General features: G+C 42.4%; 1 protein-coding gene across 1 annotated transcript; it reads left to right on the forward strand.

The window, feature by feature from the left end:
* The first annotated feature begins 4 nt into the window (after nt 1–4).
* LOC135542128 (short transient receptor potential channel 4-associated protein-like) lies at nt 5–14429 on the forward strand. The gene is made up of 17 exons (XM_064968819.1): nt 5–176; nt 2942–3070; nt 3192–3308; nt 3498–3555; nt 3657–3712; nt 3834–3962; nt 4124–4325; nt 4550–4738; nt 4985–5127; nt 5241–5372; nt 5517–5575; nt 5664–5765; nt 6041–6356; nt 6556–6667; nt 6825–6937; nt 7087–7293; nt 11626–14429. The coding sequence occupies exons 1-17, from the start codon at nt 57–59 to the stop codon at nt 11761–11763; spliced, it is 2322 nt and encodes a 773-aa protein (XP_064824891.1). The 5' UTR covers nt 5–56; the 3' UTR covers nt 11764–14429.
* The last annotated feature ends 269 nt before the right edge of the window (nt 14430–14698 follow it).

Genomic DNA, 14698 nt, shown 5'->3' on the forward strand with positions numbered 1-14698 from the left:
ATAGCTCGCTAAATCCACAGAACTTCCTGCTTAGAACTGTTCAGGAAAAAGAAATAATGGCGACGTTTCTGGGGTCTGAGTCCCCTTGGACTGGAGGAAAACGAAGCAGTCGCAATATCATTGCAAAAATCACACACAGTCAGATCGCAGGCCAGGGTTTCAGCAGAGGGACACAGGTAAGACAACTTGTGCGATGTATCGGCAATGAAGGTATTTGAAAAGGGGGAGGACGACTCAAGCCTGACTGGGATTGCGTTTGGTAACCCTGCTGAGAGCTAGCTAACGTTAGCATATATAGGGAAACTAGCTAGCTGTTTATCAGACTTTCTGTTTAGTTGGCTAACATTAGCTGTCTATGCTACAAAATAATGTGATCATTTCGCTAAATGACCAAATACACCCGCAAGTTAGCTACTTACAATAAAATGACAGCCGAAACCTTGATGTAGCCTGCACTTGTTAGCTCTTTTGTTAAGATTTTTTTTAAAGTGTTGCTAGTATATTTACGCGAACCTTTTTTTAGCTAACCTAAGTAGATAGCCATCTTTGGTACTATCGTATGTGTCTGTTCCCATCCATGACGTTACATACAATTGGTATCTGTAGTTCGTTGTATTACTCAATGTTGTTATATTAGCGAGCTACCTAACATTTGATGACTTTGCGAAACGGAAAGAGTGCGCCACTGCTGCTAGCTCGCTTGCAGCTTAGTTTGGCTATTAGTTAGCTACGGCTAACTAGCTTGGTTTTAGGTTTTGACAGGATGTGATTTTCATCTGCTAGATAGAACTAACTTGGAACAACACGCGTGATTACGTAACGTTAACGACACCAGCCCCCAGCTACTTTCGTTTCCATAAATGGGTGCCGCCCATCTGTGCCTGGGCACGGCTCAGTCATTATACTGCCAACAGGTATTTTACCTAACTAGCTACTTGTTTTTGCTCATGTCAGCCTCTCATTACTAGCCAGATAAATAAACCTTACAGGGGCAAAAACCTTTCTCTTTCATGCACTGTTGAAAAATCTACGGCACCTTTTTTTGCTAATAATCTTGTGGAAATGGTCAGTGTTGGAAAAAGTACCCAAGGTTTATACTGGAGTAAAGGTAAAGATACCTTAAAAGAAAATCACTCAAGTAAAAGTCACCCCAGTAAAATACTACTTGAGTAAAAGTATTTGGTTTTAAATGTACTTAAGTATCAAAGGTAAAAGTATAAATAATTAAAAATGTCTTATATTAAGTACTTTGGGGGGTCAGGGAAAATGTATGGAGTAAAAATCACATTATTTTCTTTAGGAATGCAGTGGAGTAAAATTTGTCCAAATTATAAATAGTAAAGTACAGATACCCAAAAAAACAACTTAGTAAGTATTTTTACTTAAGTACTTTACACCACTGGAAATTATACATTATGCACTCATTCATGTGTGTATACAAATGGCTGCAGTAGACTAGATGGTGGTGATTTTAAAACAAACCTTTTGAATTATACATTTAACATGAAGAGCTATCTTGTGCATGCTGAGGATGTCTATCCTAGAATTACCCTCTGACTCCCTGCCTTTCTTCTTCTATGGAGATCATGGCAGTCCACAAACAAATGTTTACAGTGCATGCCACCACCTACTGTGCTGGAAAGATTGTACGCTCAATCATGAGCTGCCCAATTCTGTACTACCATGAAAATAAAATCCAAAACCAAATAAATCCATAGTAACTTCTACCACAGCCTCCCAACAAAAACCTTCCCTACCCCATTAAACGTGATCTATATCATGCTGAAACACTCCACCCTTAGGATTGTTCAGCATGTGAACAATAATTTCAACAGTAATATCGGTTACCCCCAATTTCTCTTTTGCCTTCTCCACAATAATCTTCAACTTGGCATTTCTGCTTTCAAATCAAATGTTATTTGTCTAATGCACCGAATAGACCTGACCGATAAATGCTTAAATACAAGCACTTAACCAACAGTGCAGATTTTCTTTTTCTATATATATATATACATATATAAGTAAGAAAATATGTGCTCAAAAAAATATTTATTATTATAACACAATAAAAAACAAGAACGAGACTATATACAGGGGGTACCGGTACCGAGTCAGTCTGCGGGGGTACAGGCTAGTTGAGGTAATTTAGGTAATATGTACATAAAGGTAGGGGTAAAGTGAATATTCATAGATAATAAACAACGAGTAGCAGCAGTGTAAAAAAGGGGGTCAATGCAAATTGTCTGGGTAGCCATTTGATTAATTGTTTAGCAGTCTTATGGCTTGGGAATAAAACAACAACCTGAGTCGTATTGATAACCTTACCAATAATAGCTATGAAGTCAACTCATAAGCGCAACATTTCTGAACATGCAATGGGGACAGGACAAATTCTCTGATATTGAAACTAAGGAATCCTGTGTACTTTTCAAGGCAACCTCAGACCTCAGCAGCACTGATAAGCTTTTACTTCTTTTCCTCATTTCATTCTTGTGAAATGTGGCCTGCTTAACTCACTGCCAACTTGCCGTTAAAGAAGAGAAAAGGCCTATGTGTTGCTCCATCGATTCCAATAAAAAGTCTCAAATGGCAGTTTGAGCCACATTCCTCTCAATGTTTCAGTAATAATTTAGTTTTGAGAACTGAAAGTTATATTGTGCTCCATTTGTGAGGAGCATTTGGGCATGATTTTGGAATGACTTCTGACTTAACTGGTGCCAGAAGATGGTCTCTGCAACTGGAATTGGGAGAGGATGCGATTATTTTTGCACTAACATCTAAGACCTAGGCTTTTGTTAAATCTGTCTCAGGTTGTGTGGGTGTGCGGAGGGTAGGGTAAAAGGATCAACTGTCAGTGTTCTTGTGACACGGGAACATACCGGAGACATTTTCTAAGCTCTCGCATATTTCCTGTATTCACCACTCATTCGTTGTGTTCCAGCTCCCAGAGGCTCTGCTCCAGGAGAGAGATAAGAGGGCCAAATGGCACGGCATCCCTGAGCTGCTGCAGAAGCTCCATGAGAGCAGCCATCCTAACAGTGACCTCTCCCACACACACAGTGTACTAAAGGTACCCAGATAATATATACACCACAACATCAACAAAGCGCAGTCTCCTAGGCTATAGGAGCCGACTGAATGTGTATAGTTTACTCTAAGATTAAGGCCTAATTATCCGTTGTTTTTAACAGGAACTATCATCCCTACTTTCCATGGAGGCAATGTCTTTTGTCACAGAAGACAGGAAGAGTGCTCAAGAATCCACCTTTCCCAACACATACACCTTTGACCTCTTTGGTGGAGTTGATGTATGTTTACATACTGTTTATTATGCTCTTGTTACTAGTGTGCTCAGTGCTGTGATGGACAGTAATCAATGACCAGTTTGAATGTCTTGAATCAGCCATGTCACCTCCTACTACAGTGTATCAGTGCCTTCTGAGATACTATCAGGCGACGTTTGTTCATTTGCATTCATTTTTTCCATCCCTTCGAAGCTGCTGGTAGAGATCTTGATGAGGCCTACACTCACTATGCAGAAGAAGAAACCTCAAAGTAAGCAGTAACACTTACGTCTGATATAATTTCTCTCTGAAGACTGCACTTTTGACATAAGGGACCGTTGCTATTCATGTCTGTGTCTCTTGTCCCTGCAGTGAATGATGACTTAGTCAAGGACTGCCTCAGTGTTCTTTATAACTGCTGTATATGTGTAAGTACCCTCTTTGCAGGCCATCACCTCATTCGCAAAAAAAAAGTTGTCATGTCTGCTTGTTCTTCTTTAGATCTTTAGACATTCATTAATCGTCAAATCTCTCCCCACATTTTCTCAGACGGAAGGGGTTACAAAGAGCCTTGCAGCCAGAGACGACTTTGTCCTGTTTCTCTTCACCTTGATGACGAACAAGAAGACGTTTCTACAGACTGCCACTTTAATCGAGGATATTCTCGGCGTCAAGAAGGTCAGAGCAACTTCACGGCAAAGTCTTCATATTGTTTTAATTTATACTAATATTGTTCACACAGAGTATGAGGGTTTGCTCTAGGTAGAGATTTGGTGTCCATGATCATGTTATGCCGATGGTGATCCATTTGTTTGGTCTTGGTCTTCTCTCTGCCCCAGGACATGATCCAGTTGGAGGGGATTCCTAACCTGTCTGGTCTGGTCCAGAGCTTCGACCAGCAGCAGCTGGCTAACTTCTGCCGCATCCTCTCTGTCACCATCTCAGAACCCGACGTGAGAAATGATGACAAACACACCCTGCTGGCCAAGAATGCACAGCAGAAACGCAACGCAAGCCCCTCACGTGCAGAGGTCAATCAAGGTAGGACAGGGATACGGGAACACACTGGAGAAATTGGATTGTATTCTCACTATTTAGCTCAATTACCCTTTCTTTAGGGTCTCGTTAAAGTATTGGTTTAATTCGTCTGTTCATTTGTAGTACTCATTTAAATTCGATACCGTTATTCTGTACAAAACCGAAAACTATTGTAGAGTAACGTTACATGATCAATGAATGAGCCCACACTGCCTCCCTGTTCCCAGTTACCCTCCTGAACATCCCGGGCTTCATCGAGCGCCTGTGTAAGCTGGCCACCAGGAAGGTGTCTGAGGCCACCGGGGCGTCGAACTTCCTGCAGGAGCTGGAGGACTGGTACACGTGGCTGGACAACGCCTTGGTGCTGGACGCCCTCATGCAGATGGCCACGGAGGAGGCTGAGCACAGCAGCACAGGTCAGCATCCTGTCTCCTCCTGCTCTGTACCACTGCCTTGAACACCAGTTATCACTTAAAAGGTCTAACATTAGATGCACCATTCTGCCTGTGAAATGTTTATTTATTGTACTATACAGAAATATCCTGGACATCTCGGTTGTCACCTACCCTTGTACCTCTGTACTTATCTATAAACATTTCTTCTCATTTTAATTTTTTTTTAAATAATTAAAAAAATTACATCCTGTTGTGTCTCCTCCACAGAGTCATCAGATGAGAGTTCGATGGCCACCAGCCCTCTGAGGCACCGTCTGCCCCAGTCCATGAAGATCGTCCATGAGATCATGTACAAGGTGGAGGTGCTCTACGTGCTCTGTGTGCTGCTAATGGGCCGTCAGAGGAACCAGGTGAGGGACTGGGGGACAGAGCAGACGCCTCACCTAATACAGGACATGGGTTCTCCGGTGTAGGCACTCCTGTGCTCTTGCGTGTATTTGACCACCTGATCCGTCTTCCTCAGGTACACAAGATGTTAGCAGAGTTCCGTCTGATCCCAGGTCTCAACAACCTGTTTGACAAGCTGATCTGGAGGAAGTACACCTCGTCCGATCACGTGGTGCATGGCCAGAACGAGAACTGTGACTGCAGTCCTGTAAGCAGTGCACTCGTCTCTCACTGAGCTGTCCCTGGACATGATCAGTTGCTTTTTCTAGGATTCTCACCCTGAGTAACATATTACCATTGCTGTGTTATAACATTTGCAATATCAATCATGCTGATTCTGTCCTTCCCTTAGGAAATATCCTTCAAGATCCAGTTTCTGAGGCTTCTCCAGAGCTTCAGTGACCACCACGAGTGAGTAACCTTCAAACAGGTCTGTTTGACCGAAAGTTCCTCCATTAGCTTCACTTGAGTTTAACAAACAACATTTTCTTTATTTCAGGAACAAGTACCTTCTTCTGAACAGTCAGGAGCTGAACGAGCTGAGTGCCATTTCTCTGAAGGCCAACATACCGGAGGTGGAGGCCTTAGTCAATACAGACAGGTATGCATCCTAAATGTAACATTTATTTAACTAGGCAAGTCAGTTAAGAACAAATACCCCGGCCAAACCCAGACGACGCTGGGCCAATTGTGCGCCGCCCTATGGGACTCCCAATCACGGCCGGGACTCCATTTTGACTCCACCCTCAATACGTCACACTACAGAGACATCATGTTCTCTGAAACCTCAAATGCAATACCATATTGTGTGTCCTAAATCTGTTGTGAGTGATTCACACACTAATGCACTCTCCATGTCTCCTTGTGCTCCTGCAGGAGTCTAGTGTGCGATGGGAAGAAGGGTCTCCTCACACGTCTGCTCGCCGTCATGAAGAGGGAGCCTCCAGACTCCTCCTTTAGGTTCTGGCAGGCCAGGGCAGTGGAGAGTTTCCTCCGTGGAGCCACCTCCTATGCGGACCAGATGTTTCTGCTGAAGAGGGGGCTGCTAGAACACATCCTGTTCTGTATCATAGACAGTGGCTGTAAGTCCAGAGATGTCCTGCAGAGCTACTTTGACTTGCTGGGGGAACTCATGAAGTTCAACATCGACGCCTTCAAGAGGTTCAACAAATATGTCAGCACAGACGACAAGGTGAAACCCTTAGCGAGTAGCAACCCCCCCCAATGTGGGAGGAACCTGTCAGTCCTCTCAATCGTCCCAGAAAATACATGAAATAATGCAATATCGATTCTTATAGTCATATATAAGTAATCTCAATGTACCAAAGTTTTTGCGATGTGTGTGTTCTATAATGCTGTGTGTCCCATTCCTCTGTTTGGCTCGGCTGCAGTTCCAGACCTTCATGACCCAGATCAACAGTTCCCTGGTGGACTCCAACATGCTGGTGCGCTGCATCGTCCTGTCCCTCGACCGCTTCGAGAGCCAGACAGAGGATGTGAAAGGTAAGCCGCACTGTCTAATCCCATAGTAAGTGAATGGAACGATGAGAGAGGGTCACATGTAGTATCTTAAGCTGCCAATGCTGGAATGAATTCAAGCTTTGAGTGCATTATAATGGTGCTGTTCCTGATGTAATTGTTACTGCCTGTGGTCCTGCAGTGGTGGAGGTGCTGTCTGAATGCTGTCTGCTGTCCTACATGGCCCGGGTGGAGAACAGGCTGTCCTTCCTCTTCAGGCTGGTCAATGTCATCAACGTGCAGACTCTCACACAGGTCTCTCTAACACCAGACAAACCCACACCTCTGTACCTCTCTTTCAGGATAAGAGGAATGTGTCCTCAGTTTGTTAGGGTTTGAGGTTGTTGTTCTCCAACATCTGGCGCTGACATGTCCCCCTCTGCCCTGCCCATCCCCTGGCCCAGGAGAATGTGAGCTGTCTGAACACCAGCCTGGTGGTCCTGATGCTGGCCAGGAGGCGGGGTAAACTTCCCTTCTACCTCAACACATTGAGAGAGAAGGAGTATGCAGAGAAATACCCTGGCTGCCTGCTAAACAACTTCCACAACCTGCTGCGCTTCTGGCAGCGCCACTACCTCAACAAGGACAAGGACAGCACCTGTTTGGAAAACGTGAGTGTCCTTGCCCTGCTCTGTCCCAAACAAGGGAAAACCAGATTTATTTTCTTCAAAAGATATTATGCAGGGATGCAAACTTGACGCTTCTTGGCTATATTCACAGTTTTGATCTCAAAATAGGTAATTCACATGAATTGTGTCGATCCATGAAAACAAAAGTATGTCTGGCAAAGTACGCAGAGTGTGTCACCCATTGAGGTGTGAACAGAATCTCAATTGCACACTCCCCGCGTCCTCTCTCCTCACCTCCTTCTCAAAACCCATTGGAGGAGAAGGTCAGAGGGGAGGGACCTCTGGCTTTCACATCCATTGGGGTTTGAGGAGCGAGAAGTATGCAATTGAGGTTCTCCCACTGTGTGCTCACTAACGTTACCTTCTCTGGCGGCTGAGTCATCATCCACTTCACACAACAAACTTTGTTCCTGACTGGGAAATTTGGAATGCAACTTGAGGTAAGCAACCTGTGTTTGAAATAATGCTGCGGTTATATTTGAAACATGCAACTATAATTTGCTTAAGTTTAGGGCTGTGGCAGTCACAAAATTTAGTCAGCCAGTGATTGTCAACTGTCTCATGATAATTAACCGTTAATTAACATAAACACAATTAGCATCTCCTGGCTTCAACACATAGCCTACAAGCCACTGAGGCAGACCTTTGGAACATCTACATTTTAAAAAGTCTAATAAATCCATGTAATACAGCCTACACCTTCACAATAAATCTATAATTTTAGACCGGTCTAAAGAAACATGATATGAAGAAAATGTAATCTATTTCAGAATAACAGAATAGCATACTTGAGTTATCCTGATCTGGCTATGCCATATGGCAGTTGGCTACACTAGTTCATTTAGCAGACAAGATTTTCTTTGAATTCCCGTGGCATTATTTTTCTAGTATGAAGAATACAATTGAACAAAGCTGAATAAAATAGAGAGGATATTTTCACCAAACAATTTGAGGGAGTACACACATACGGCTGTTCTGTGTTGAGCGGTTAACAAAGAAATAGGTATAACTATATGCTTAGTTTAGAGTTATTAATGTAAATTTAGTTGTTCTACAAACGTTGGGCTATATGTTTTGATTTTGAATACATTGTAAGGCTGCATGATGCGACTCTAACGATGATTTGAAAAAAGTTGCTCGAAAGGAATGAGCTCTGCTTTGTTTTTTTTTTTGCACGGACTGTACAAAATACATCAGTCTCTCATTCACAATTTGACAAGCATATGATAATGCCTCGAATTTCCCAATGGCAAACCCCTTTGTGTGGCTGTAATGCACCCTAAACAAATCTATGCCTTTTGTGGCCGTTGTGCCTCTCACTCACTTTTGTGGCCGTTGTGCCACAAAGTATAAGTTTAATCATTTATAATGAGCCTCTTCCTGAGTGCTGCCTGCTCTGAAGTACCTCTCACTCACATGGCTCTCCATCACATGATCAGTTCTTCCTTGCAGGCTACAAGTGAACAGACACATCGGGACGCAAATGCGTGCATCCTTATCCAATTCCAAGGTGCATATTGAAGAACTGTCCACATTTACATTTCGTCATCCAACCAGATGAGTAGACCGAACGAACAGCAATGTCAATCTACTATCCCCATAGTACAAAAGTCGACCTATTCTGTGCGTGAAATAAATATTCCAAACATAGTCTGGGACAGTTGTGGGATGCGATGGATCCCAAATTAATATAACCACTAGAATCCCCACACTTTTTTATGCAATGAGGCTGACAGATCAGAACATTTGGATGATAAACTATTCGGCTATATCTTCCCATTATAAGTGCAGTAATGTACACACAGCAGTAAGCGTGAATGTTCCATTAGCGGGAAAACACCATTATCAAGAATTACCGTAAATGTGATTATGCATATAATGCTTTTATTATAAAGGTGCATTTTTATGGTGTAAATTATCTTTCCCAAACTTGAAACTCACGCCAGTTAGGCTCTACAACCCTTGTAAAGAGGATTAATGTGCTTAATTTTAAGAAGTTATTTGGACACTTTAGTTGTGATACAAACCTTATTAGAACATATATAGGCCTATGGGCTAGGCTACATGAGGTGTGCGACTATGATTCGAAAAAGTTGCAAAAAAGGCATTGTTTCTTGCCTTACGCTTGGGCATTATTCTCAAGTGATAATATAGAATTCACATGTGATAGGCTGGTATTGTCACCCATCAGACTATTCTTGATTTAATTTTGTCTTTACATATACAAAATAATATATGTGTGAAATTTGTTTTGGTTTAGATTTATCATTTATCATGCACCTGTCAAAAAAGTTGGGGAAAAAAATACATCTATGCACTTAAATTACGAATGCCAGTCAGGTAGGCTATTCTCCTGTTGTAAAGAGAAGCAATGTACTTAATATTAGGAAAGTTAAGAAATAAATATAGTAGGCCTAGCCTATAGAAAGCTGATGGGATCCTCCTATTTTTAATAGAGCCAATCACTGTGTTTTCTCACGCAATTGCATGGCCTATTGAAATGTTGTGTAACATGAGATCATGGGCTCTCATGAAGAGTTTGATTAGATTTTTGATTACATTTGCATCGATGTCAGAGTGATTAGAGGGACAATAGAGTGCAGAGTACCAGGCAGTTACGAAATTTGTTAGGCTACTAATGACCATCAGCAGCATCAGAACTTGGAGAACCCTAATTACCGTGACTAAATGGCCACGTGGAATTTGACTGGGGTGGCGGTGATACGATTACCACAATAGCCGTACTTATGTTTCAATAGCACAAATTATTACACACTAAGTTATTAACGTTAGCTTGCGAACTACTTTAGCATCTATGCTGACAAGCTAAAATAGAATATCAGAGTTCAGAGTGATGTCATATATGTCAAATCGGATCGCTTCATCCAATATCACGTGTGACAGCTGAGTCACGTCCCCTAACCAGCCATTAGTCTACTCAGCTGCTTCTCTCCCGACCCGGCGCCAGGATAAAGTGACTAAGGGGGCAGTTGACATTTTTGGGGGTTCGTCAATTCTTTGGGGGGAGTTCTTGCATTGGAATTGTATATTGAGTTCTGCTTATATCACGTTACACCACAATAACCATAAAGTTGAAATGGCGAGACTCTTGAGACCATTGAGTGATTTTGGAAGTGACAGGTTGGCACAAAATCTGTAGCCAATCTCTGCTGCTTATCACACTAAAGCAAGGCTGTTTTGGTAATGAATATAGGCTACAAGATAAATTGGGTAAGTCACCTATTACCGACAGCCTGTGAATGTAGCCATGAACTGTCTTAATAAATGCTGGAAGTGGTAGCCTAGTTATTCATGCATGCAAACAAAAATACTGGATAGCAGTTTGGCTCAGTATACTGACAACTGCGAATGCAAACGAAATAATTCAAATAGAACAAAACAGCACTACCAAGTAGGCCTAGTAAACAATATCAGATTGATAAAAGCATGACGCGATCTATATTTAGGCTATTTATATTAACAGTAAACAAATGCAGTAAACAAAAGGCAAGTGATACTACTCCACTGCACGGTTGGAGCTAGGAACACAAGCATTTCACTACACCCGCCATAACATCTGCTAAATATGTGTATGTCATCAATAAAATTAGATTTGAATGGAGATCCAAATAACCAAAACACAGCCTACTACAGTGAGATGCAGCCCTGCACAGCTGGCTTGCCAAATAGGCATATACAGGCCCTCTGCTTCGCTCATGAATTCAGCAACATGTTGTGATATGGAACTATACACTTATGTGGATTAAATTCGACCCAGGGCATCAATTAAACAAGGCCAGCCTACCATAAACATGCTTCCAGAGTATTGAGATTGTTCAAATATGTACTTGTTATTCCCTGAAAATATGTAACGTTTGTCAACTTTTTGGGCCCTCGGCAGTTTGCGTCCCTGTTATGAGCTCACCCGATCTAGTTGTAGTCCGTAGACTGGCTGGCCTGTCATTTAACTAGCCTTTGACTAAACTTTAAATTCAAATCTTGCAAGGTTTAGTGAGGGGCCATTTAGTCAGAGACTAGTTCAATGGCATGGAGCTGGGTGTGTTTCGGAAGACGCGGGAGGAGGCCAATCTTCAAATCCTATAAATGTGCTTGTGTTTTCATTAGTCGGTGTCCACCACATTTTGTTGGGGTACCGGGCAGGTGCGGCGGTAGTATTTTGTATTTCCTAAAACCGGGGAAAGTTTCACATTGCAATTTTGCACTACTCCACTTACCATGAATATCCCCTTCTCCTCTTTGGGTAAAAAATGTGTGTTTTACAAGTCTTAACCCCCTGTTTCCTCTCTCCCTCAGAGCTCCTGCATCCCCTTTGACTACTGGAAGGAGACAGTGTCAGTGCTGCTGGGCTCAGACAGGACTTCTCTGTGTGCCATAGCCAGCTACATAGACGAGCCCTTCATGGACCTGGACAGGGACCTGCTGGAGGATTAACCCATACAGGCGGGTTTGGGTGTGGCTGGCCTGGTGGAGGGGGTAGGGGGTTGCTGGGGTATGGACACCTATCATGAGTGATGACCATGCCAGAAAGCTAGAGCAGGACTGTAACTGTGGCTGGACACAGACTCGTTGCTATGCTGTCTGTAACTAGGCCAGGAGGCCGTTACTGAAGGAGGGGGGGGGTGATTCTACAATCCTGGCCATCTTCACTCCTCGCTCCATTCTCTTCGGAGGAGAAGGGGCGAGACTGCACCTGTTTGTCTGTCCATTACCAGACCCTACAGTAGAGAGATACATTTCTTGGACCTTGAAATACTCCTATGTTGGTGGTTTGCTTTAGGTGAAATCAAATAGCCTTTTATATATTACATAAATATATTGAAAAATCTATACATACGATGCAACAAATTAGATAGGATACATCCTATCTATCCATCTAACACAGAAAATGGTTTGTTTTCACTGTGGGTGACTTGTTATAAGAGGGGAGGCCCAGAGTATGTCTGAAGACTAGTCCCCCCCGTGTCTCTTCTAGCCCACATGGCTCTCTTAGAGAAGGGAAGTGTTGACTCCATGTCTGGGAGCCTAAGAGGGCTGCTCATGACTGGATGCAGAGGTGGCATCAGTCTTGTCCAGTGGTCTTTTGAATGAATGGCTTCGTCTCTGATCTATATGTGTATGTAGGGCTCTCTCTCTTAGGTGAATCTAGTCGACTGGTACTTGTAGCTTTATTCAGCCCGTCCAGGTAGCTTGTGGATCTGTTAATGGTTGACATTCTATGGGGTCCTATGGTGGATGAGATGGGGCTGGACGGGATCCCCACTCACCTGAAGTCACCAACCCCGTCATGACTTTACCCCAACACAAGGAAACATTTTCCTTTCTGTTTTTCAGACATTGTTTTTGTTTTTCCATCTTGTTAAGAGAATAGCTTTTAGTTCTAAATAAAGTGTAGATAAAAGGAAGAAAACATTGCACTGTTTGAATTGTTGTTTTGTTTATTTTGATGACCGATGTTTTCATTTTGTATCAGACTTTGTATGCATCAAGTAAAAGGGGGTTTGGCAAAATAATGAACTATGCAGGTTCTAGTATTCAATCCCACTCTGTGTCGCCGACAGTTCTCACAACAGTTCCTTAACCCCTTTTATCCTTCAACCAACAGCCACGCTGTGCTGCGTCACTTGATTGTTCTCTAGTCGTCCACTTAACTCTTGACTGCTCTCATCTTACCATGAGCCGAGACTTCGACAATCTTGATCTGTCTTTGTGATGATTCTGTGCTTGATGTCACCTCTAATGTGATTGGCTGAAGAGGGGAATGGGAGTGGTTACATTGCTATGGCTCCTCTGGCTAGAATGTGCTGATGTTGCCGATGCAGAGTAAGCATTTAGCAAAAAAAAAAACGAATCCAAGAAATTGACCAATGATTGAGCTACCTCATTTTTCAACCCAGCAAGCACCAATTGGATCACTCACAGGCTGTATGTCGAAATGGAACTAATCCTGTTCAAACAGTTTTTGTTGTTGTTGCTATCATACATTCAGTCATGTGAACGTACAATCTGTTCACAATTTGGTTTGCCCTAACAGTTGTTATTGCTACATAACCACAGGCTTTCCTACGATGTGTGTTCTCGCACCATTTGGTTTCTTTACCTACCTACACTTCACCACTACTTAATGTGGATGACTTGTGTTCATGTACATCATGGAAGGAGCCTGCAATGTTCATAGGAGTCCTACCGGTGCAGCACCATTTAGGTCATTCTGTGTGTCTAGTCTTCTTCTAGTGTTTGGAACAGAACTGTTGCCATGAGAACCCTGTGCATGTTCCACGCTCCCCAAGAGTCATGATTGCCTGTGGAATAGCTTATTGTCTGGGTTTTTTTTGGCATCTGGTGCAGAGTAGATAACCTACTTTTAAAAAATCTGGTCTTAATTGCTAGATATAACTTTGAAAATCAAACGCAGTACTGTATTTCTATACTACCCATCATTAACAGCCACCCAGATTTTGTACTGTTGAAACATTGTACATACTGTATATTTGGTTTTGTGCAGATTTGCTTCACACTAAGAACTTACACTTCAGAAGAAGCCTATATAGAAGCCTATATACATTAAATCCCCAACAAATGAAAGTCTGACTTGACATTTTTAGTTGATAATTGGTGCTTAATTATTTGAATTTGATTGTAATTCCTAGTCTCTTACCCTTCTTACATCAGATACATTATTTGATGGAATTGTTACTCTGTTCTTTGGCATATATGCCAAGTTAGTTTCCTTTGTTTGACTGTGTGTGGTATAACCCAGTCACTGTTATCATTGGAGATGAATAATAAAAAGCATAGGGTGCGTGTATACCTAGATAAATTAGATCAGCAAACCTTTATGTTTTCTGAAACATGATCAAATCATTTTTGTATGTTTATATTTTGCTTTGACATTGGATATTGGGGTGGTGATGTTTTAGTGTACATTGGATTTACCCCCCCCCCCCCCCCCACACACACACCACTCCTAATCCTGACTCAATCCACCACAATCCCCCTAAAATTCAGTTTCACACCTGTTTTCTTAATCTTATGTTTAATTTAACAGTCTTGTTTGTGAATTTAATACAATGATAATCCTAAATAAATTCTCAACTTTCTTTTTGAGTGTGTGCCCGGTGTATTTTGTCACAGTGGTTTTAAGGATGGGACACCGATAATGTGTGATGGGTGCTTATATTTGTCCTCATGAACATCGGCTGTGTGCAGCAGGCAGCCGTCCTCTTTCCTCTGACCACAGAACACTGGGTGTAAATTCTCTTGTAATTTACTGACGATTCCATGCGTTGACCACTACCATCCATTACTCACTGCATCTCCACGTGCCACACTGACTGCCGATAATAAGGTAGGTAGCCTAGCGGTTACA

This window comes from Oncorhynchus masou, chromosome 6 (genome assembly GCF_036934945.1).
Source record: "Oncorhynchus masou masou isolate Uvic2021 chromosome 6, UVic_Omas_1.1, whole genome shotgun sequence".
In the NCBI taxonomy this organism is placed as follows: domain Eukaryota; kingdom Metazoa; phylum Chordata; class Actinopteri; order Salmoniformes; family Salmonidae; genus Oncorhynchus; species Oncorhynchus masou.

Bases quoted from the DNA above. Each gene is read 5' to 3' on its own strand.
- LOC135542128 (XM_064968819.1), top strand. From the start codon at position 57: ATGGCGACGTTTCTGGGGTCTGAGTCCCCTTGGACTGGAGGAAAACGA. The intron at 5,128-5,240 runs GTGAGGGACTGG...CGTCTTCCTCAG, and splicing joins TGGGCCGTCAGAGGAACCAG to GTACACAAGATGTTAGCAGA. The intron at 6,668-6,824 runs GTAAGCCGCACT...GTGGTCCTGCAG, and splicing joins CCAGACAGAGGATGTGAAAG to TGGTGGAGGTGCTGTCTGAA.